This window comes from Hyperoodon ampullatus (assembly GCF_949752795.1).
Source record: "Hyperoodon ampullatus genome assembly, chromosome: 10".
Taxonomy (NCBI): Eukaryota; Metazoa; Chordata; class Mammalia; order Artiodactyla; family Ziphiidae; genus Hyperoodon; species Hyperoodon ampullatus.
Genome location: NC_136923.1, coordinates 65,364,265 through 65,385,838, shown reverse-complemented (window position 1 = coordinate 65,385,838; position 21,574 = coordinate 65,364,265). Strand labels below are relative to the sequence as shown.

The following is a 21,574-nucleotide window of genomic DNA, read 5'->3' as shown; positions in this document are numbered from 1 at the left end:
TCCAGATCTCCGGGTGCTGGGCGGTCATGGCGCTGCTGGACGTGTGCGGAGCCCCCCGCGGGCAGCAGGAGGACTGGGCTTTCCCTCACGCGGGAAGCCGGCAGCGCTCGGACCCCGGTCACTACAGTTTCTCTCTGCGATCTCCGGAGCTCGCCCTCCCCCTGGGAATGCAGGTCAGGGCTGTAAGAAAATCCCGTGGGAGGCGGGCAGAGGGAGCAGAGTAATGGAGGGTCTGCCTTGAGACTGTCCGGAGGCGGGGAAATGCGGAGGGGGCCATCCTTTAGCAGAGCCACGTCCAGGGTCTAGGGCCGGAGCCAGGGAAGAGGCCACGTGGGACTTGGGGGCTGGCCGCCTGAGGGTTAGGAGGTGCAGATTAGGACAAAGAGGGAGAGGTGAGCGGGAAGGGGGCTCCCATCGGGAGGCCAGAGAGCTTTCCTGCCCGTTCTCCATCACAAACAAATCACAAAGCTTTTCTCATGGGCTTTTCTCTATGATACAGGGGCTGTGTAGTGTCTTGCAAAACCTATGAACTTGAGCGTTTAGCCTGGACTCAGCCACTCACAGTTGTGTGCCTTGGATCAAGTCCCTTAGTCTAGGTCTTGGGTCTCTCTTCTGTAAAATGGGGATAATATTCATACAACGTTTTTCCTGAGGGTTAAATGACCTATGAATGCAAAACCATTACAGTCACCCTTAAAATGTTTAGTTATGGTACCACTTATTTTATTTTATTTTTTCATGTCTATTGTGCTGGCATATGGAAAAAGTTGGTATCATGGCCTCTTCTTTCCCTTCTCCCAAACCATTTCCTTGTAGAGCTGGGTTATTAACTGTTTCTTTTATTGGTGGTTGGAGAATTTCTGGGTATCTCCTTCCTCTAAATTCCTTTCCTGGAGTGTCCAGCTTCAGAAGTTTTCAGTGGCCTTTTCTCTGCTTTTTCTGTCTCCTTAGCCCACTGAATTCTTCCAGTCCCTGGGTGGGAATGGAGAACGGAACATTCAGATCGAGATGGCTCATGGCACGACCACGCTGGCCTTCAAGTTCCAGCATGGGGTGATTGTGGCCGTGGATTCTCGGGCCTCGGCCGGGAATTACATTGGTGAGTGTGTGTTCTCCAGCTGGCAGAATCTGGGGAGCTGGGCCCTCCTCTCAGCAGGAGCCCAGCATCTACACCAAAGTGGGACCAGATATTGTTTTAGGACACACAGGGAGAGCTGTGGGGTCATTCCTCTTCTCCCCAAACTCCATCTTCTTTCAGCCACATTAACGGTGAACAAGGTGATTGAGATGAACCCTTACCTGCTTGGCACCATGTCTGGCTCTGCAGCTGACTGTCAGTACTGGGAGCGTCTGTTGGCGAAGGAGTGCAGGTAGGCCTGGCCCCTTACCTCCCTTCTAAGCCTGGATTCTGCATCTTCCAGATCACTGCTCCTAACCGCCCCCAGCATCTTAGTGCTATATGTCGTATTTCACAAAACAGCCTTTTGGTGATTAAAAACCTTCTCCCAAATCTCAGCCTGTGCTCCTGCCAAGAAGCCAGATCATTTGTCAATTATCAATATTTAGCACCGACACCATCGACCCTGGTGGGATCCTATCATTTACTGGGATTTCTTTTTTAAAATTTATTTATTTATTTATTTATTTTTGGCTGCATTGGGTCTTTGTTGTAGTGAGTGGGCTTCTCTCATTGCGGTGGCTTCTCTTGTTATAGAGCATGGGCTCTAGGCGAGCGGGGTTCTGTAGCTGTGGCACGCAGGCTCAGTAGTTGTGGCTCGCGGGCTGTAGAGCGCAGGCTCAGTAGTTGTGGCGCAGGGGCTTAGTTGCTCCGCTGCATGTGGGATCTTACTGGACCAGGCCTCGAACCCATGTCCCCTGCATTGGCAGGCAGATTCTTAACCACTGCGCCACCAGGGAAGACCCTACTGGGATCTCTTTATGTGGTTCTGACGACTTCCCTGGTGGTCCAGTGGTTAAGACTACGCCTTCCAATGCAGAGGGTGCAGGTTCCATCCCTGGTAGGGAACTATGATCCCACATGCCGCATAGCCAAAAAATAAAGAAAAGTTAATTCTATATAAATTCCAAATCTTTCCCCATCCTTAGATCCTACAAAACCACTCCTTTCAAGTGCTTATCTCTTCAATCATTTTCTGCCCATCAAGTGGGCTGCTAGGAGGGCTAGCCTTCTCCTGTCACCTCTAAGTCCTCTCCTGGAACCTTCCTATCCTCACCCAGGCTGTACTATTTGCGGAATGGTGAGCGTATCTCTGTGTCTGCAGCCTCCAAACTGCTCTCCAACATGATGTGCCAGTACCGGGGCATGGGCCTCTCCATGGGCAGCATGATCTGTGGCTGGGACAAGAAAGTGAGTTCCCTCCCTTCTCCATATTCCCACGTGTGGATGAGAGGTCAGTTTCCCCACCGTACACTCCCACTCCCCCCACTACAGGATACGTGGCACAGAGAACACTCGGTTATAGAACTGTTACCCACTGGCAATTTCTGGGTCTGGATGAGGACCATTGTTTCATAAGCTTGTCCCTTTGGATCAAATAGCTGATTCCAAGTTTGTTTTTCCTCCCTTAAGTTCTATGATTATTCCCAAAGTGTTCTCCTAGTTCAGATGTTCCTGGCGTCAGCCTAAGTCTTTGGTCCACTTCTCATGGCTCACACGTGAATCTGGATGTTACCAACAACTTCCTCTCCACTTCCAACCTAGACCCTTCTTGTATCCTATAGGGTCCTGGACTCTACTATGTGGATGAAAATGGGACTCGGCTCTCGGGAATTATGTTCTCCACCGGTAGTGGGCACTCCTATGCCTATGGGGTCATGGATACTGGCTATAGACCTGACCTTAGCATTGAAGAGGCCTGTGACCTGGGCCGAAGAGCAATTGTTCATGCCACCCACCGAGACAGCTATTCTGGAGGCGTTGTCAACAGTAAGAGACCAATGCCCTCCTCCCCTGCCACGCCCCTGGGGAGGGAGGAAGAAGGGGGGCGTTGAGATTGGGAGACATGGGGGAGGCTGAGTGGCAGGGAGCGGGTTTTCAGAGCCTGAAGGGGGCATTGCAATCCCCGTAACAAGGGCTTTGAGAGTGTGTGTTGCTGTTGTCGCCTTCAACATAACGTCATTAGCAGGATCTTGCTGAAGGGAAGGTGACTCTGTTCTTTTTTTTTTTTTTTTTTTGTGGTACGCGGGCCTCTCACTGTTGTGGCCTCTCCTGTTGTGGAGCACAGGCTCCGGACGCGCAGGCTCAGCGGCCATGGCTCACGGGCCCAGCCGCTCCGCGGCATGTGGGATCTTCCTGGACCGGGGCACGAACCCGTGTCCCCTGCATCGGCAGGCAGACTCTCAACCACTGAGCCACCAGGGAAGCCCGACTCTGTTCTTTCTCCTTTGCCTGCAGTGTACCACGTGAAGGAGGACGGTTGGGTGAAAATGGAAAGTACAGACGTCAGTGACCTGATGTACCAGTACCGGGAGGCCAGTCAGTAATGGTGGCAGTGGTGGACTTGGGGACCTGGGCCAGGTTACACCCCAGGAGAAAGAGGGGCCTGACCTGACCCAGAGATAGAGAACCAGGGGCCACTGGGAGCCAGCGTGGAGTTTATCCTCTTGTGTGTTCTCTGTCTCCATGAGTATCACCCCCAGCCCAACCTTCTGGGTGCCCCACTAAGCACAATAAAGGAAAACGGTTATAAAAGCCTCTGTGTTGTGGCCTTGTGAGGGCTCTGGGCTGGGCTTGTTGGGAGGCGGGATCAGGAAATAAAGACAGACTTTTCCTGAGAAAAAAGACTCAAACCCCTACCTCAGAAATGGGATCTCATCAAATATTTCTCTGGGCTTCCCTTCCACTTTCATCTCTCCAGGACCTCGGGAAGGTTCAACATTGTCTGTGGACACTTAGGTGCAATTTAATTCAGGTTAGGCACACAACCTGGAGGCTCCTGAGTGGTCAGTTGTTAATGGTTTGGGTATCTGGGTGTAGTGCGCTTAGAACAACTGTTTTTGACTTTGTAAAGTAGAATGAACAAGCTTCCTCCTCACATGTGTGCGGTAATTGTAAACACGGTCCCATTTATCTCAAATAACCCCGTGGAGATATTGGATATTACTTGGAAAGATGGACGTTAGGGGTTCCATTTCATGATGGGTCACACTCCATTGCAAGATGACAAGACTGTGATTGAAGTGGAAGAGGAGATAAGGAGGACTCGCTGAAGTTGGAAATATGAGGAAAAGGTAACCAGGTTAGAAAGATGAGACAGAATGAGATTTTCTGAATCACGCTGGGACTTCAGGAAGGAGCAGGACACTGTCACCTGTCCAAGGAGAGTTTGTCAGAGGAAGAGCTTGTAAGTAGGAAGCAGCTGAACATGGAGCTTTTTCACTAGAGAGAGATCCTTAAAATCCCAGAAAGGACGGGGTTGGAGAAGTTTTAGTAATCCCCTAACTTCAAATCAAAATTTGAAGTGACTCATGGAAGTTATGCCAATAACATTTCAAAAGGCTGCATTGGAATCCACGTGGCCCTCCCTTGGGGAATATGTTGAGTCTGGGAGGTGGTTTCAACCAGAAGAGTTATTTCTGGAATAAACCAATCTGCCTGTCCCATAGATGGGCTCTGGTTCTGGCAGGACCTATAGAAACCTGATTACTGCGCTAATCAGTGTTAAAATAGACTAAGAAACAAAGTCCACTTCCCTCATATGAGGAAGGTGATTCCACCATAACGTGAAGCACAAATCTAGAGGCGTCTGAACACTTTCTCAGCTCAGGAGCTGTGTTGAGAAAGACAGAGAAGATGTGCAGGGGTGGGGGGCCTTCTCAGCTAAGAATCTGTAAGTGGAAACTCACTTAGGTCCTGGTGAGAGTAGCTGGGCCTTCTGTATAGAAGTCCTGTGTGTTTCTCACTTGACTCTGGCTCTGTTTCGTGTGTGTGTGTGTGTGTGTGTGTGTGTTTTGTTTGTTTGTTTGTTTGTTGTTGTTTTAAACCCCAAGATCCTACATCTGGAACTTGGATTGGGAAAGAGGGCAGTTCTCAAAATAGGTTCAGAGCTGAGGTATGAAAATCCAGCGGTTCTCCAATTACAAAGCATCCCAATCCTCGAAACAGCTTTATTTTACTTAGTGGCAATTTAAAAAACTGCAGCAGTTTCCTATGACAGAGTAACTGTTGCTGAGGGTGGAGACTAACCAACCGGGGCCTGGCACGTGGAGCAGGACTCGGGGGTCTGTTCCGCGGGCTGGAGGTGTCGCGCGCCGCCTGCTGGCCGCCGGGCCCAGCACCGGGCACCGGCTGCTGAAGCGAAAGCGAAAGCCGAGGGAGCCCGGCCGCCCTGGCTCGGGGATCCTCGCCCGCCGACAGAGGGAAAACGAAGCGGAGGCGGCGTGAGGGCACTTCAGAGCTCTGCCCCCGGCACGTAAAGGAAAGACCCCCGAGCTGCAGCCCAGAAGCCCCCTCCGGTGAGTTGGTGCGCGTGGGAACCTGGAGCGCTAACAGGGACGCAGCCCATCCACCAGCCACTCCGCGCCCCAGGGTTCCAGCCCTTCTGGACCCCGGGAGGAAGGGAGCGGGGCGGGACCGCCTGGCCCTTTGGACCTCGGCAGCGGCGGCTGGCGGGGGCGGGGTGGGGGGAGGGTGTCACCGGTCTTTTTTTTAGAGGATGAGGCTGCAGATGGTCAGGCTTCCCAGCTCCCTCTGTCAGGCCGAATGCCTGGGATCCTAGGAGGGAGATACTGATGAGGACCAAGCACCTTTCAGGCATCTTTCAGGGTAGCACTGGGTAAATAAAATGGGAAGCCCGTGGACGCGTTCGGCGGAGTGCGCGTGGGGACAAGGATTGGGACTCACCTCTGTCGTTTCCCACCTTCTACCCCTAGATCTCGCCATGCGGCTCCCTGACCTGAGACCCTGGGCCTTCCTGCTGCTGGCCGACTCGGCGTTACTCTGGCTGCTGCAGGCGACCCTGGGGGCTCTGCTACCCCGCGGGCTTCCAGGCCTGTGGCTAGAGGGCACCTTGCGACTGGGAGGGCTTTGGTGGCTGCTGAGGCTGGGAGGGCTGCTGGGGTTTGTGGGAGCACTGCTGCCCCCCCTCTGCCTGGTGACCCCTCTGTTTCTCTCCCTGAGGGCCCTGGTCCCGGGGACCTTGAGTGCTCCCCCAGCCAGGGCTGCTTCAGCCCCTTGGAGCTGGCTGCTGCTGGGTTACGGGGCGGCAGGGCTGAGCTGGGGCGTGTGGGCTGTGCTGAGCCCTCCAGGAGCCCCGGAGAGGGAGCAGGGCCAGGAGAACAACAGAGCCTTGATGTGGAGGCTGCTGAAGCTCTCCAGGCCAGACCTGCCTTTCCTGGGTGCGGCCTTCTTCTTCCTCGCTGTTGCCGTGTTGGGTGAGTCGGGAGAGGGCGCTGTGACTTGGAGGTGGGAAAAGGCCCTGGGCACCAGCACATTCACTGTTGTCCTCACGCAGGTGAGACATTAATCCCTTACTATTCTGGTCGTGTGATTGACATCCTGGGAGGTGATTTTGATCCTGATGCCTTTGCCAGCGCCATCTTTTTCATGTGTCTCCTCTCTGTTGGGAGGTAGGTGATGGCGATTTGCTAGCCCCCAATTTTTACAGGGGCCTTCACTTTCCTAACTCTGTTTTCAGACCCTCTTGTGCCCAAAGCACAAAATACTTAAACTAAAAATTTGTATTTGTTCATTCACCATTCTGTGTCATGCATCCATTCATTTATTCCTCCGTTCACCACGTGGCTCCAACATCTTCAAAGTTTATATTACTTACTATAGTTACAGATAGGAGTGAATGTAGTAGAAAAGGTGTTTATGTGTCAAATGGAATGTCTCTCAGTTACCTCTCAACATTTTTATCTCCATGAAGTTCCATTTCTCTTTTCTGTCTCCAACCTCCCACCTTGTGTTTGTTTCCACAGTTACCCAGTTGTCAGGGTGGGCACGTTTCTTACTCTGAGGCTTGTCACCTTTCTTTCCAGCATCTTTACTCTTTTCCACTTCATTTACTTTTCCTTCTGTTTTAAGATGTAGCCAGGAGTCTGCTGTCTACAAACTAACTAATTAACTAACTGCTTGATAAGGCTGGGATTAGGATGAGGTGAGTCAGGCACCTAGGCTGCAAAATTTAAGGAGGTGCTCATTCTCAGGGTCGTGCGAGTACCTCACTAGCCTTCCCCAAATACCAGCCGGCTGCTTGATCCTGCTCCTTTGATACGGTCATACTTCATTTAGAATCCCTCAAAAACCAGATCTTCATTATTTCATGCTTACTACTGTTTGCTGAAACTACTTAAAAGTGAACTTCTTATTGATCAAGCTGCTGCTTTAAAAAAAAAAATCAGCCCTCAGTTCTCTATGTGTCTGTAGCATCTGGCATCAGAACAATCTCTCTTTTTTAAAAAACTATTTACTTATGTATCTTATTTGTCTGTGCTGGGTCTTAGTTGCGGCATATGGTCTCTCAGCTGCAGCATGCGGGATCTAGTTTCCTGACCAGGGATCGAACCTGGGCCCCCTGCATTGGGAGCTCAGAGTCTTAACCACTGGACCACTAGGGAAGTCCCAGAACAATCTCTTATGATTGATCTTGTTCTTCAGGTAGCTTTTGTGAACTCCCTTTCTACCTTCCAGTCCACTCTCCCTCTTCTGGAGAACTGTCCTCCTCTGGATCCTTAATTATGGACTTTTCTCAGGACTCAGTTCTTTGATCTTTGAGAACATTTTTCCTGTTGGGCTAATGCAGCTCACGTCTGCAGGACATTCCCACATCCACATTCCCACATCCAGCTCCAGTCTTGTAATCCAGAGGCCTCCTTGACGTTCCCATTGGATGACGCCCTGTCACCTCAGACTCCACGCACCCAGAACTCCAAGTGCATCCCACTCCCTCCTGGTCTCCTTGAAAATGCCTCCCTCTTCTTATTCCCATTCATGAAACCATCAGTATCCTCAGCTCCAAGCACCAGCATCGTCGCTGCCTTTCTCATGTTCTTGCATTTTCCACACTCAAAACGTGCTCCTATGGCTCCTTCCTCTCCATTCTCACTGTGATCACCAAAGTCCAAACCCTCACCATTTGATGTCTGAGTATGCCAACAGCCCTCTAAACATGGTAATTAGATTTGTGTTAGAAACCCATATTTTGTACAGTTCCTGCTTGTGTGCTTTCACATTTTTCCTTTGAGTTTGACTGTAAAAATTCACTTGGTCTAAGAGGAATTCTCCAATCCCAAGGACAGTGGAGAGGGGAGAACAGCAGGATCCGAGGGCTTTGGAGATGGGAGGGCAGGGAGTCCATTGCTGCAGTTCCCACAAGAAAGTATCAATATCTGGAAGTAAGAAGAAGGACGTTGGGGGTGGGGAGGAAGGAGACCAAGACCAAGGGGAAAGCTGGAGGGGTGGCCCTGAGAGAGACCAGGTCAGAAGCAAGCCATAGGCTCTTTCCCTTCACAGCATCTTTCCATTTCTATTGTACTGTTCCCTCCTGTCTAGCACAGAATGAACTAGTGATGCTGGTGAATCTGTCCGTGTTATGATGTGGTTCCCACAGCTGGCTCACTGTGTCCTCGTTTCTCTTCGTCTGTTGATTCCTGCCCCTTGTGTCTCCCTCTCTCTTATTTGTTTCTCTTCTTCTCTCATGATATACTGCCCCCAACTTTGTATTTCTTTTCTTTGCATGCTTTCTCCTCTGCTTCTCTCCCTCCCTCCGTCCTTCTCTGCATCTCTCCTCTTCATCTCCGCCGCCCTCTTTCCCCGCAGCTCACTGTCCGCAGGCTGCCGAGGAAGCACCTTCACCTTCATCATGTCCAGAATCAACCTGCGGATCCGGGAGCTGCTTTTCTCCTCCCTCCTGTGCCAGGACCTTGCTTTCTTCCAGGAGACTAAGACAGGTAGGGCCTGGAGTCCAGGTCTGGGGTCCCCCAGGACTTCCTTTCCCCTCCACTGCCCTCCCCCTGCATCCCTGGCGCCAAGGCCTGGAGCTGTTTTTCTCTCTTTGGGGACCATGTAGAGAGGCAGTCTCCACCTGTCTGTCTGCACGGAGGGAGGGCTGTGTGAGATTGGGAGCTCAGGAGGGAGTTTCTGGGGGTTCTGCATTACGACACGTGGTTTCCTCACCTGCTTTGTCCTGCCCAGGGGAGCTGAATTCCCGGCTGAGCTCGGATACCAAACTGATGAGTAACTGGCTTCCTCTTAATGCCAACGTGCTGTCTCGAAGCCTGGTGAAAGTGCTGGGACTTTACAGCTTCATGCTCAGCCTGTCCCCTCGACTCACCCTCCTTTCTCTGCTTGAGGTGCCTCTAATGATAGCGGCTGAAAAGATGTACAGTGCTCGCCATCAGGTACGTGTGGATGGTAGGGAATCCCCAGGGAAGAAGAAAGTTCTCCTAGAGGCCTTCTTCTCCAGGCCCTTAGAGGCTTCAGAAGGTTCATGACCCTCTGAGACTTTGTGTGTGTGTGTGTGACAGAGAGGCGGGGTGGGAAGGCGGGAGAGAGAGAGAGAGAGAGAGAGGGAGAGAGAGATTTTTAGGTTATTTTCCATTATAGGTTATTAAAAGATGTTGAATGTAGTTCCCTGTGCTATACAGTATATCCTTGTTGCTTATCTATTTTGTGTTAGTTGTTTGTATCTGTTCATCTCAAACTCTTAATTTATCCACTCGCCCCTTCCTCCACCTTTGGTAACCATAAGTTTGTTTTCTACATCTGTGAGTCTGTTTCTGTTTGTATACAGATTCATTTGTATTATTTTTTTAGATTCCACGTGTAAATGATATCATATAATATTTGTCTTTCTCTGTCTGACTTACTTCACTCAGCGTGAAGAGAGTGTTCCAAGGGCTGGAATGAGACGTGGGAGTCGACTGTCTTCTGCTGAACCAGCCCCTCCCATCTCCTGCCCCACTTTTCCAGGCAGTCCTTCAGGAGATCCAGGATGCTGTGGCGAAAGCAGGCCAGGTGGTACGTGAGGCAGTTGGAGGGCTGCAGACTGTGCGCAGTTTTGGGGCCGAGGAGCAAGAGGTCCGCCGCTATACGGAGGCTCTTGACCGATGCCGGCAGCTGTGGTGGCGACGAGATCTGGAAACGGCCCTCTACCTGCTCTTAAGGAGGGTGAGAAGGCTGAGTGGCTGGAGGAAGGGCCCAGGGAGGGGGCAAGGAAAGTGATGGTCCTCTTCCTACAGCTGGTCTGGGGGTCGCTCAGTGTCATAGGGGCAGGGAAGCCAAAGAATGGAAGATTCTCAGGCTCCCTTTCCTTCTCCCTCCAGATGCTGTACTTGGCAATGCAGGTGCTGTTGCTGAGATGTGGGCTGCAGCAGATCCTGGCTGGGGACCTCACCCAGGGCGGGCTGCTCTCCTTTCTGCTCTACCAGGAGAACGTGGGCTCCCACGTGCATGTGAGTCAGGAGCTGTGCACGCTCTCTTTTCCTGCTTTGGCTTCTATTTGTTCTCCTTAAAAAAAAAAACAAACTGAAATAAGCCCAACTCATCGTGATGGAGAATTTCAAACATGGGCAATAAAAGAGAAAAAAAACTATAATGTGAGCCCCCATGTACCCAGCATCTGTTTTTTTTTTTTTTTAACTTTTTCTTTCTTTATTTTATTTAAAATTTTTGTTTTATATTGGGGTATAGTTGATTTACAGTGTTGTGTTAGTTTCAGGTGTACAGCAAAGTGAATCAGTTATACATATATCTACTCTTTTTTAGATTCTTTTCCCATGTAGGTTTTTACAGAGTATTGAGTAGAGTTCCCTGTGCTACACAGTAGGTCCTTATTAGTTATCTATTTTATATATAGTAGTGTGTATATATCATAGGATATTGAATGTAGTCCTCTTTGCTATACAGTAGGACCTTGTTGTTTATCCCCCAGCATCTGTTTTAACAGTTACCAATTCATGGCCCATCTTATTTAATCTGTAACCCCGCCCAATTCCCTCCCCCCATATTATTTTGAAGCAAATCCAAGATACGGTTTCATCTGTAAATATGTATTGCTAAATGTAAACATTAAAATACATGTAACCACAAAGCCATGACCACACCAAAAGAATTAACAACAACTTCACCAAATGAAAGTCAATGATCAGATTTTCACATTTTTCATAGAGGTATATATTACACTGATCTCTTTCTCTCTCTCATATACATCTGTGGTGGCAGCAACCAGTAAAGCTTAGTGCCCAGATCCATTAAATCATTTGCGGTGGCAAAACGGTGACACTCCACCATTCCTTCATTTATTATATGCATGTCTCAAGAGAGATGTCTTCTCATCTACTGTTTGGTTGCCAAGTGGTACAGTTTGATTAGGAAAGGCACAGTAAGTGTTTAGTTCCTTCCCTATATTTACCAGTTTTCAAAAATAATTAGTGGGGCTTCCCTGGTGGCGCAGTGGTTGAGAGTCCGCCTGCCGATGCAGGGGACACGGGTTCGTGCCCCGGTCTGGGAAGATCCCACATGCCACGGAGCGGCTGGGCCCGTGAGCCATGGCTGCTGAACCTGTGCGTCCGGAGCCTGTGCTCCGCAACGGGAGAGGCCACAGCAGTGAGAGGCCCGCGTACCGCAAAAAAAAAAAAAAAAATTAGTTACTGCATCTTGGGCTTTATTTTATAAGTTTCGTAGACATTGATTAAACATCTTTTATGGGTGGAGAGCTGTGCAAAGCAGTCTGGCATCTGCAAAGAGGAGGTGGGCACAGCACCTGCTTTTAAGGAGTTCCCTGTGTAACTGGGCCAGACAGAAATGTGTACGAGTAACTGGAAAGGTCTGGGGATGGAAGGACTCTGGTCTCCATCCTTTACCTGGCAAATTGGACTAACGGGGTATTGGTGCCCCTTTGAAATTCAAGCAAATTGCACATTAAGGGGACTTCCCTGGCGGTCCAGTGGTTTGTACTCCATGCTTCCACTGCAGGGGGCACGGGTTTGATCCCTGGTCGGGGAAACAGTATCCCACATGCCCTGTGGCAAGGCCAAAAAAAAAAAAAAAATCGCACATTAACAGTAGGGAATCGGGACTTCCCTGGTGGTGCAGTGGTTAAGAATCTGCCTGCCAATGCAGGGGACACGGGTTTGATCTCTGGTCTGGGAAGATCGCACGTGCTGCGGATCTGTGCCACAACTAGTGAGCCTGCGCTCTAGAGCCCACGAGCCACAACTACTGAGCCCACGCGCCACAACTACTGAAGCCCACGTGCCTAGAGCCCGTGCTCTGCAACAAGAGCAGCCACTGCAATGAAAAGCCTATGCACCGCAACCAAGAGTAGTCCTCACTTACCGCAACTAGAGAAAGCCTGCACGCAGCAACGAAGACCTAACGCAGCCAAAAATAAATAAATAAGAAAATATACATATCTATCTATATATGTGTGTGTATATATATATATATATAATATATATATATATAAAAGGTAGGGAGTCTTTTTTGGATGAGGGGAGAAGCATGGCTGGGGTGGAGTGTGGCAGGGAGTGTGTGAGGAGTTGGGAAGTTGGTTCCTGGTGGAGCTTCCTTTGCTTGGCTGACCCCTGCCTCCCTGTTTTGCAGACCCTGGTGTACATGTTTGGGGACATGCTGAGCAACGTGGGGGCTGCAGAGAAGGTGTTCTGCTACCTGGACCGAAAGCCAAATCTGCCTCCAACTGGGACACTAGCCCCGCCCACTCTGCAGGGCCTGGTGGAATTCCAGAACGTCTCCTTTGTGTATCCCAATCGCCCTGACCAGCCTGTGCTCAAGGTGCCCAACAGAGACCCCAGGGAGGGAATCTGGTCCCCTCACCCCCTGAGTGATGAGAAGCTTATCTTCCTCTGATAGAAAGAAGAGGAGAGGGAGGGCAAACAGGCAGGCCCCTAACTCTTTCCCTGCTTTTCTAGGGTCTGACGTTCACCCTGCCTCCTGGGCAGATGACCGCACTGGTGGGGCCCAATGGATCTGGGAAGAGCACAGTAGCTGCCCTGATGCAGAATCTGTACCAGCCCACCGAGGGGCAGGTGCTGCTGGACGGGGAGCCCATGTCCCAGTATGAGCACCGCTACCTACACCAACAGGTGGGTGGGGAGGAAGGAGAGGGATTGCAGATTGGATGGAAGAAGGATGTGCAGAGAGCAGGGGGTGGAGACGGGGGAAAAAACACAAGGGGTCCATTGTGAGGTAGGTAGGCGAGGAGGAAAGGAGGGTCCCTGCCATGGGGGTTTCCACATGGTCCTCTGTTCCTGTCGCCTCTGCCCAGGTGGTTTTGGTCGGGCAGGAGCCCGTGCTGTTCTCGGGTTCGGTGAGGGACAACATCACTTATGGGCTGAAGGGCTGCAGCGATGAGAAGGTGCTGGCTGCTGCACGGGCGGCCAGAGTGGAGGAGTTCATAAAGGAAATGAAGCACGGACTTGATACAGGTACCTTCTTTTTTTTTTTTAAACATCTTTATTGGAGTATAATTGCTTTACAATGGTGTGTTGGTTTCTGCTTTATAACAAAGTGAATCAGTCATACATATACATATGTTCCCATATCTCTACCCTCTTGCGTCTCCCTCCCTCCCACCCTCCCTATCCCACCCCTCTTAGGTGGACACAAAGCACCGAGCTGATCTCCCTGTGCTATGCGGCTGCTTCCCACTAGCTATCTGTTTACATTTGGTAGTGTATATATGTCCATGCCACTCTCTCAGTTCGTCCCAGCGTACCCTTACCCCACCCCGTGTCCTCAAGTCTGTTCTCTACATCTGTGTCTTTATTCCTGTCCTGCCCCTAGGTTCTTCAGAAGCATTTTTTTATATTCCATATATATGTGTTAGCATACAGTATTTGTTTTTCTCTTTCTGACTTACTTCACTCTGTATGACAGACTCTAGGTCCATCCACCTCACTACAAATAAATCAATTTCATTTCTTTTTATGGCTGAGTGATATTCCATTGTATAGATGTGCCACATCTTCTTTACTCATTCGTCTGTCAGTGGACACTTAGGTTGCTTCCATGTCCTGGCTATTGTAAATAGAGCTGCAGTGAACATTGTGGTACATGACTCTTCTTGAATTATGGTTTTCTCAGGGTATATGCCCCGTAGTGGGATTGCTGGGTCATATGGTAGTTCTATTTTTAGTTTTTTAAGGAACCTCCATCCTGTTCTCCATAGTGGCTGTATCAATTTACATTCCCACCAACAGTGCAAGAGGGTTCCCTTTTCTCCACACCCTCTCCAGCATTTATTGTTTGTTGATTTTTTGATGATGGCCATTCTGACTGGTGTGAGGTGATACCTCATTGTAGTTTTGACTTGCATTTCTCTAATGATTAGTGATGTTGAGCATCCTTTCATGTGTTTGTTGGCAATCTGTATATCTTTGGAGAAATGTCTATTTAGGTCTTCTGCCCATTTTTGGATTGGGTTGTTTGTTTTTTTGATAATGAGCTGCCTGAGCTGCTTGTAGATTTTGGAGACTAATCCTTTGTCATTTGCTTCATTTGCATATATTTTCTCCCATTCTGAGGGTTGTCTTTTTGTCTTGTTTATGGTTTCCTTTGCTGTGCAAAAGCTTTTAAGTTTCATTAGGTCCCACTTGTTTAGTTTTGTTTTTATTTCCCTTTCTCTGGGAGGTGGGTCAAAAAGGATCTTGCTGTGATTTATGTCATAGAGTGTTCTGCCTATGTTTTCCTCTAAGAGTTTTACAGTGTCTGGCCTTACATTTAGGTCTTTAATCTATTTTGAGTTTATTTTTGTGTATGGTGTTAGGGAGTGTTCTAATTTCATTCTTCTACATGTAGCTGTCCAGTTCTCCCAGCACCACTTATTGAAGAGGCTGTCTTTTCTTCATTGTATATTCTTGCCTCCTTTATCAAAGATAAGGTGACCATATGTGCGTGGGTTTATCTCTGGGCTTTCTATTCTGTTCCACTGATCTATATTTCTGTTTTTGTGCCAGTACCATACTGTCTTGATTACTGTAGCTTTGTAGTGTAGTCTGAAGTCAGGGAGCCTGATTCCTTCAGCTCCGTTTTTCTTTCTCAAGATTGCTTTGGCTATTTGGGGTCTTTTGTGTTTCCATACAAATTGTGCAATTTTTTTTTCTTGTTCTTTGAAAAATGCCATTGGTAGTTTGATAGGGATTGCACTGAATCTGTAGATTGCTTTGGGTGATATAGTCATTTTCACAATGTTGATTCATCCAATCCAAGAACATGGTATATCTCTCCATTTGTTTTTATCATCTTTAATTTCTTTCATCAGTGTCTTATAGTTTTTTGCATACAGGTCTTTTGTTTCCTTAGGTAGGTTTATTCCTAGATATTTTATTCTTTTTGTTGCAATGGTAAATGAGAGTGTTTCCTTAATTTCTCTTTCAGATTTTTCATCATTAGTGTATAGGAGTGCAAGAGATTTCTGTGCATTAATTTCATATCCTGCTACATTACCAGATTCATTGATTAGCTCTAGTAGTTTTCTGGTAGCATCATTAGGATTCTCTATGCATAGTATCATGTCATCTGCAAACAGTGACAGTTTTACTTCTTCTTTTCTGATTTGTATTCCTTTTATTTCTTTTTCTTCTCTGATTGCTGTCACTAAAACTTCCAAAAGTATGTTGAATAATAGTGGTGAGAGTGGGCAACCTTGTCTTTTTCCTGATCTTAGTGGAAATGCTTTCAGTTTCTCACCATCGAGGATGATGTTGGCTGTGGGTTTGTCATATATGGCCTTTATTATGTTGAGGTAAGTTCCCTTTATGCCTACTCTCTGGAGGGTTTTTATCATAAATGGGTGCCAAATTTTGTCGAAAGCTTTTTCTGCATCTATTGAGATGATAATATGGTTTTTCTCCTTCAATTTGTTAATATGGTGTATCACGTTGATTGATTTGTGTATATTGAAGAATCCTTGCATTCCTGGAATAAACCCCACTTGATCATGGTGTATGATCCTTTTAATGTGCTGTTGGATTCTGTTTGCTAGTATTTTGTTGAGGATTTTTGCATCTATGTTCATCAGTGATATTGGCCTGTAGTTTTCTTTTTTTGTGACATCTTTGTCTGGTTTTGATATCAGGGTGATGGTGGCCTTATAGAATGAGTTTGGGAGTGTTCCTCCCTCTGCTATATTTTGGAAGAGTTTGAGAAGGATAGGTGTTAGCTCTTCTCTAAATGTTTGATAGAATTCTCCTGTGAAGCCATGTGGTCCTGGGCTTTTGTTTGTTGGAAGATTTTTAATCACAGTTTCAATTTCAGTGCTTGTGATTGCTCTGTTTATATTTTCTATTTCTTCCTGGTTCAGTCTCGGAAGGTTGTGCTTTTCTGAGAATTTGTCCATTTCTTCCAGTTTGTCCATTTTATTGGCATAAAGTTGCTTGTAGTAATCTCTCATGATCTTTTGTATCTCTGCAGTGTCAGTTGTTGCTTCTCCTTTTTCATTTCTAATTCTATTGATTTGCATCCTCTTCCTTTTTTTCTTGATGAGTCTTGCTGATGGTTTATCAATTTTGTTTATCTTCTCAAAGAACCAGCTTTTAGTTTTATTGATCTTTGCTATCGCTTTCTTCATTTCTTTTTCATTTATTTCTAATCTGAACTTTATAATTTCTTTCCTTCTGCTAACTTTGGGGTTTTTTGTTCTTCTTTCTCTAGTTGCTTTAGGGATACAGGTACGTTCAGCCAAACCCACTCACCTCTGTCCCCAGCATCATGAGTTCTGTAGCTGCCTGTCCAGCTCAGGAGCCTTTGTTCCCGGAGAGCAGGGCAGGGTGATGATGCTCTATCTACACGGGCAGCCCTAGAGGTCCCTCCCCTACCCTGGGCCCTCATCCGCCTAAGTGTTGGCTGTGGAAATACCAGCTGTGCTTATGAGGAGGATGTTGTCGTGGTCACCTGTGTCTGAGGAGAAGGATTTCTCGGTTTCCTCAGAGGTGGGGGAGAAAGGGAACCAGTTGGCTGTGGGACAGAAGCAACGTCTGGCCATCGCCCGGGCTCTTGTGCGGGACCCCCGCGTCCTCATCCTGGATGAAGCCACCAGTGCCCTGGACGTGGAGTGTGAGCAGGCTGTGAGTACTGGGCTGGGAGGGGCAGGGGCGGTGGGACCCTTCTTAGGGCTGGGATGGAATGGAGGATATGTGGGGGTGGTGTGAGGACATCCCTGATGCCGCCATGGCTCCCGTCCCATCCTCCAGCTGCCACAGCCCCGCTGAGAGAGGAGGGCAGCGCAGACCTTTCCCTCCCGCTCTGTCTTATCTTCGCGTGTTTCATGCCTTCTCTACCCTAAGTCACTAGAGATGGTGCCCAGCGGGGCCGTGGCGTCCATCTCATTCCTATCTTTCTGAGGCGTTATGATCCTCCCCCTTCAGCTGCAGGACTGGAAAGCTCACGGGGACCGAACGGTGCTGGTGATCGCCCACAGGCTGCACACGGTTCTGAGTGCCGACCAGATCCTGGTGCTGAGGCAGGGGGAGCTGCAGGAGCATGTGCAGCTCATGGAGGGGCAGGACCTCTACTCCTGCCTGGTGCAGCAGAACAGGAGGACTGAGACCCCAGAGGTGCTGGAGCCTTCTCAGGGCCATCTCAGTGACCCAGAGTAGCTCCTGCTTTGGCTTTCCCTGGGGGTGTTCCCCTGGGTGGTTGTTTTTGGAGCTGGAGGCACGATGATGTAGATTTAGACCGTGGGTACTTTTGTTGGGGCCATGGGAGGGCAGGGGGTTGCTTTCTGTATCCAGGGACCTTATTTCCTTGATGAACAGAGCTTTGCCTGGTGCTGAGTACTGTACTGTGGCATACATTTCAAAATATTTTTTCCTTATATAAATAGCACATATTCGTGTAGGAAATGTAGAGACAGGTAGGAAGGAGAAAAGTAAAACTACACGCTGTTTCACATCCCAGAGATAATCACAGGGACTCTTTTGCTGGCTGTCTTATCAGCCTTTGAATTGTTCTTCGAGATACATATTAACCAGTACGATATAAATATTCATGAGTTTGCCTTTCTGTATCCTTCCCCATTCCCACCAGGACCTGATGTTTTGTTGGGGAGCTAGGGTATGGTGGGACAAAGCACCGTTCCCTAATTAACAGTATGAATAAAATATTGATGAGTTACTGTGTACAGAGTTTTAATATGAGTAGGAACTATGCTAAGCCTTTTTCATGTATTATCATTTTTAATCCTTATCTGCAGCCCTTTGAGATTGTTAGTTATTATCCCCATTTTATGGATGAGAATACTGAGTCTCAAAGAGATTAAAGGACTTTCCCAAGGTTGCACAGTGGTGGAATTGGACTTGGAATCCAGGCCTGACCTCAGAGTCCACGCTCTCAACTAATGCATTATATTGCATCTTGTGTCATAATCTACTTTATAATCAGATCAAGTAAAGCTCTTTCACTTCTAGCTCCGAACAGCTCTGAATCCCTTAACTTCTCTCTGATCTTGCTGTTGTAACTTTCATTCATAATGTGAGATGATCTCATATTCAGAGAGGTTCCCCTACCGTTGGTGCACCTCTTCCAGCCATTGTTCACAAAGTCATTCTTCTTTCTAAAAGACGCATAAGACAATGTCACTCCTGTAAAATCCTCCCTGTGTCTTCTCCCCTTTTTCTGCTCAGATCTTCCTCAGAGACAGTTTTTCTAGCCCGTTTGTCTCACCCTTTCTTGTTGGATTAAATTATATCACAACAAACTTCCTGCCCTCCTGATGCCTTTGTGCCTCTGAATATGTTGTTTCCTGCCATTCTGTGAACGACGCTCCTGGATTTGCCCCAGTTCTTTAAGATTCAACTCAGGATTCAAGTTTCCCAAGAAGCCTTGCTTTATCTTCTCAGTCTGGAGAAAGTGCCCTTTCTACGTGCTCTTGTTGCTCTGCTGCTGGGGCTTACCTCTCTCACAGTCCCTATTAAACTCTCCACCGCCCACTGTAGACCTCTGTCTTTCCACTAGACCGTGAGCCCTTGCGGGGGAGGCTGTCTATCTTATTAAGCTTTATATCTACTACCTGGACAATAAATAAATGTTTGTTGGGTAAATGAATAAATCTCCTTCCTCTACTGTCTTCCGTCTTAATCCTCCCTACACGTACAAATCATGGAAAATCCAAAGCTGTACACGTCACTGGTTATTGGAAGGGTCTTAAATTGGACGGTTCCTATTCTAGGAAATTGAAACTTTCACTTTCCCAGAAATAGCAGGTACTTTCCCGGCTAGCAATGAACTCACCAGAACTTTTTGTTGTTTTGGATTTTTTTTTTTTTTTCCTGCCTGGCAACTGTTGGGAGCAAGATGAGGCCAGAGTAAGGAAGTTCTTATGCAGATAAACCTTTGGCTTCATCCTGCTGCTGTCCTGCTGCTCCACACCTGTTTATCTCTCAAGTTTCACCGAGGGTGAAATAAGCATTGGGAGAGACAGAAGCCTGGCTTGATTCCTTCCCCTCCCCACCAAATGTCCTTCTTCTATTTATAAAGTAGGAATGATAATTTCTGTATCTCCCAACCTTATGGAAACTATAGTCCTCACAGAAGAAGATCTATTAATCTTTGATGTCCTCAGTACAAATCATACCCATTGACTCAAAATACTTTAAACTTGGAAGACATCTTAAAAATAGTATAGCTGTCAAATCTTACTTTACAGATAGGGGAAGTGGCCTGAAATCACACAGCTAATCAGTGACCGAGCTGGGAGGAAAACTCAGGCATCCTGATGGGCAGTACGGGAAGATACAGCAGAACTTAAGATCATAAGCGGTCATGAAAACTTGTTATCTCAGGGAAACTTCCAGGTATGCCTTATCTCAGGGACACAGAAAAATGTTCCCCGACAGAGTGTTCAACAAATCCTTACAAGTGTGGTCTGCCTGGTAACCACAGACAGTAGTAATTCTGATTTGTCCAGAGTTCTTTTCATTTCCCCCTCCTACTACCCATCACCATTTGACGTCCGCCCCTTACTTTCCCCTTCGTCTTGTCACTTACCTTCAGTGCCTTTCCTGCTCAGCCATGTACTACTCTTTCCAAAGCGAGATGTGAATGGAGAGGAGGAACCTTAGGAAACTCTCAGATTACTTTGGAGCCCCAAACAACCTCCCGCCCCGTCTGCCCTGCCCAGTGTGGGAATAACATTGAACTTAAAGCACTTTACACCCCAGCCGAGTGGGGCAGCCACTTGTAGTCTGCATGGCAGTCGTGGTTCAGGAGAAGGAAGTGTGGAGTCAGAATCTGGGGGGGAAAGGACAAGGGAATAAGGAAAACAAAAATCTTCTGTTTTGGGCGCTGAGTGAAAGGAGCATCCATTCACTTGGGTCCGATGCCACCTGCTGGCCCTAGGAGAGACTGAGTCTTCAACCTAGAGTTTCAAGGACTTTCATGAATTGTAATAATTCAGTATCAATGACAATCATTCACGGAGTGCCTTCTGTGTGCTTCTGCTGTGCTAAGTGCCTGCCATATACCGTCTTACTTTATATTTAAGATAATCCTATGTCGCAGGTGTTACTATCCCAATTCTAAGAATGAGAATGGAGATTTAGAAACATTTACTCACTTGCCTGGGACACAGAGCTAGGAAAAGGTGGACTTTGCTTAACTTTACAACAGAACTCCTCAAAAGAGTTTGCTATACTGCCTGTATCCACTTACCCTCTTACTATTCTCTTTTTAAAAGATACAATTCATATGAATAAGCAATACATTAATTAATGTGGTTTAAAATTCAAAAAGCACAACATGGTCTACGGAGGAAAGCTTCACTCCCATCCTTCCCCAGTTTGCCAATACCCCTTGCTTTGGCAATCCATACTTCAAGCTCTATCCTTCCAGAGAAACAATGTACTGTATATTTAAGCATATATATGTATATATTCTTGCTCCCTATTTTTACAAATAGCAGCTCCCTAAATTCCCAGTTCTGAAATTTACTTTTTTAAAATAAATGTATTTATTTTATCTATTTTTGACTGCTTTGGGTCTTCGTTGCAGCATGCGGGCTTTCTCTAGTTGCAGCGAGCGGGGGCTACTCTTCGTTGCGGTGCGCGGGCTTCTCATTGCGGTCGCTTCTTTTGTTGCGGAGCGCGGGCTTCAGTAGTTGTGGCATGTGGGCTCAGTAGTTGTGGCTCGAGGGCTCTAGAGCGCAGACTCAGTAGTTGTGGCACATGGGCTTAGTTGCTCCTTGGAATGTGGGATCTTCCCTGACCAGGGTTTGAACCCGTGTGCCCTGCATTGGCAGGCGGATTCTTAACCACTGCACCACCAGGGAAGTCCTGAAATTTACTTTTTAAACTTTAGAAATATATGGCTCTAATGTATGTTGTTTTATGGAAGTACCATATTTCATTTAGCCTGTCTCCTTTTAGTGATGAATAGTTAGGCTATCAGAAGTCTTTTGCTATTATAAGCAATGTCTTTTATAGACATTGTTATACACATGTGCGAGAATAGGACTAGGATAAAATCCTAAAGAGGATGTTGCCAAGTCTAAATGTTTATATATTATTAATATTGATAGATATTGGAAAATTGCCTTCATGGAGATTGTATGAATGCAGAATTCCATCAGCAGTATATGAGTTTATCGCTTTCCTC

General features: G+C 47.6%; 2 protein-coding genes across 2 annotated transcripts; both read left to right on the top strand.

Moving 5' to 3' along the window:
• Positions 1 to 11: 11 nt before the first annotated feature.
• On the top strand, positions 12 to 3,698 carry PSMB8 (proteasome 20S subunit beta 8). The gene is made up of 6 exons (XM_079712435.1): positions 12 to 173; positions 952 to 1,099; positions 1,259 to 1,370; positions 2,239 to 2,368; positions 2,743 to 2,947; positions 3,416 to 3,698. The coding sequence occupies exons 1-6, from the start codon at positions 27 to 29 to the stop codon at positions 3,502 to 3,504; spliced, it is 831 nt and encodes a 276-aa protein (XP_079568561.1). The 5' UTR covers positions 12 to 26; the 3' UTR covers positions 3,505 to 3,698.
• A 2,194-nt stretch (positions 3,699 to 5,892) lies between these two features.
• TAP2 (transporter 2, ATP binding cassette subfamily B member) lies at positions 5,893 to 17,580 on the top strand (the record flags this gene model as incomplete). Its single annotated transcript, XM_079712108.1, has 11 exons — positions 5,893 to 6,393; positions 6,474 to 6,588; positions 8,783 to 8,913; positions 9,158 to 9,363; positions 9,935 to 10,132; positions 10,288 to 10,416; positions 12,569 to 12,757; positions 12,895 to 13,068; positions 13,251 to 13,410; positions 16,913 to 17,049; positions 17,350 to 17,580. Exons 1-11 carry the CDS (start codon positions 5,901 to 5,903, stop codon positions 17,578 to 17,580), a joined length of 2,163 nt encoding a protein of 720 aa, XP_079568234.1. The 5' UTR covers positions 5,893 to 5,900.
• Between the last annotated feature and the right edge of the window lie 3,994 nt (positions 17,581 to 21,574).

What these genes read in the sequence shown, in the direction of transcription:
- PSMB8 (XM_079712435.1), top strand. Translation starts at nt 27, where the DNA reads ATGGCGCTGCTGGACGTGTGCGGAGCCCCCCGCGGGCAGCAGGAGGAC. An exon ending in CTCGGCCGGGAATTACATTG is followed by an intron (nt 1,100 to 1,258) that starts GTGAGTGTGTGT and finishes ATCTTCTTTCAG; the next exon opens with CCACATTAACGGTGAACAAG. An exon ending in TTCTGGAGGCGTTGTCAACA is followed by an intron (nt 2,948 to 3,415) that starts GTAAGAGACCAA and finishes CTTTGCCTGCAG; the next exon opens with TGTACCACGTGAAGGAGGAC.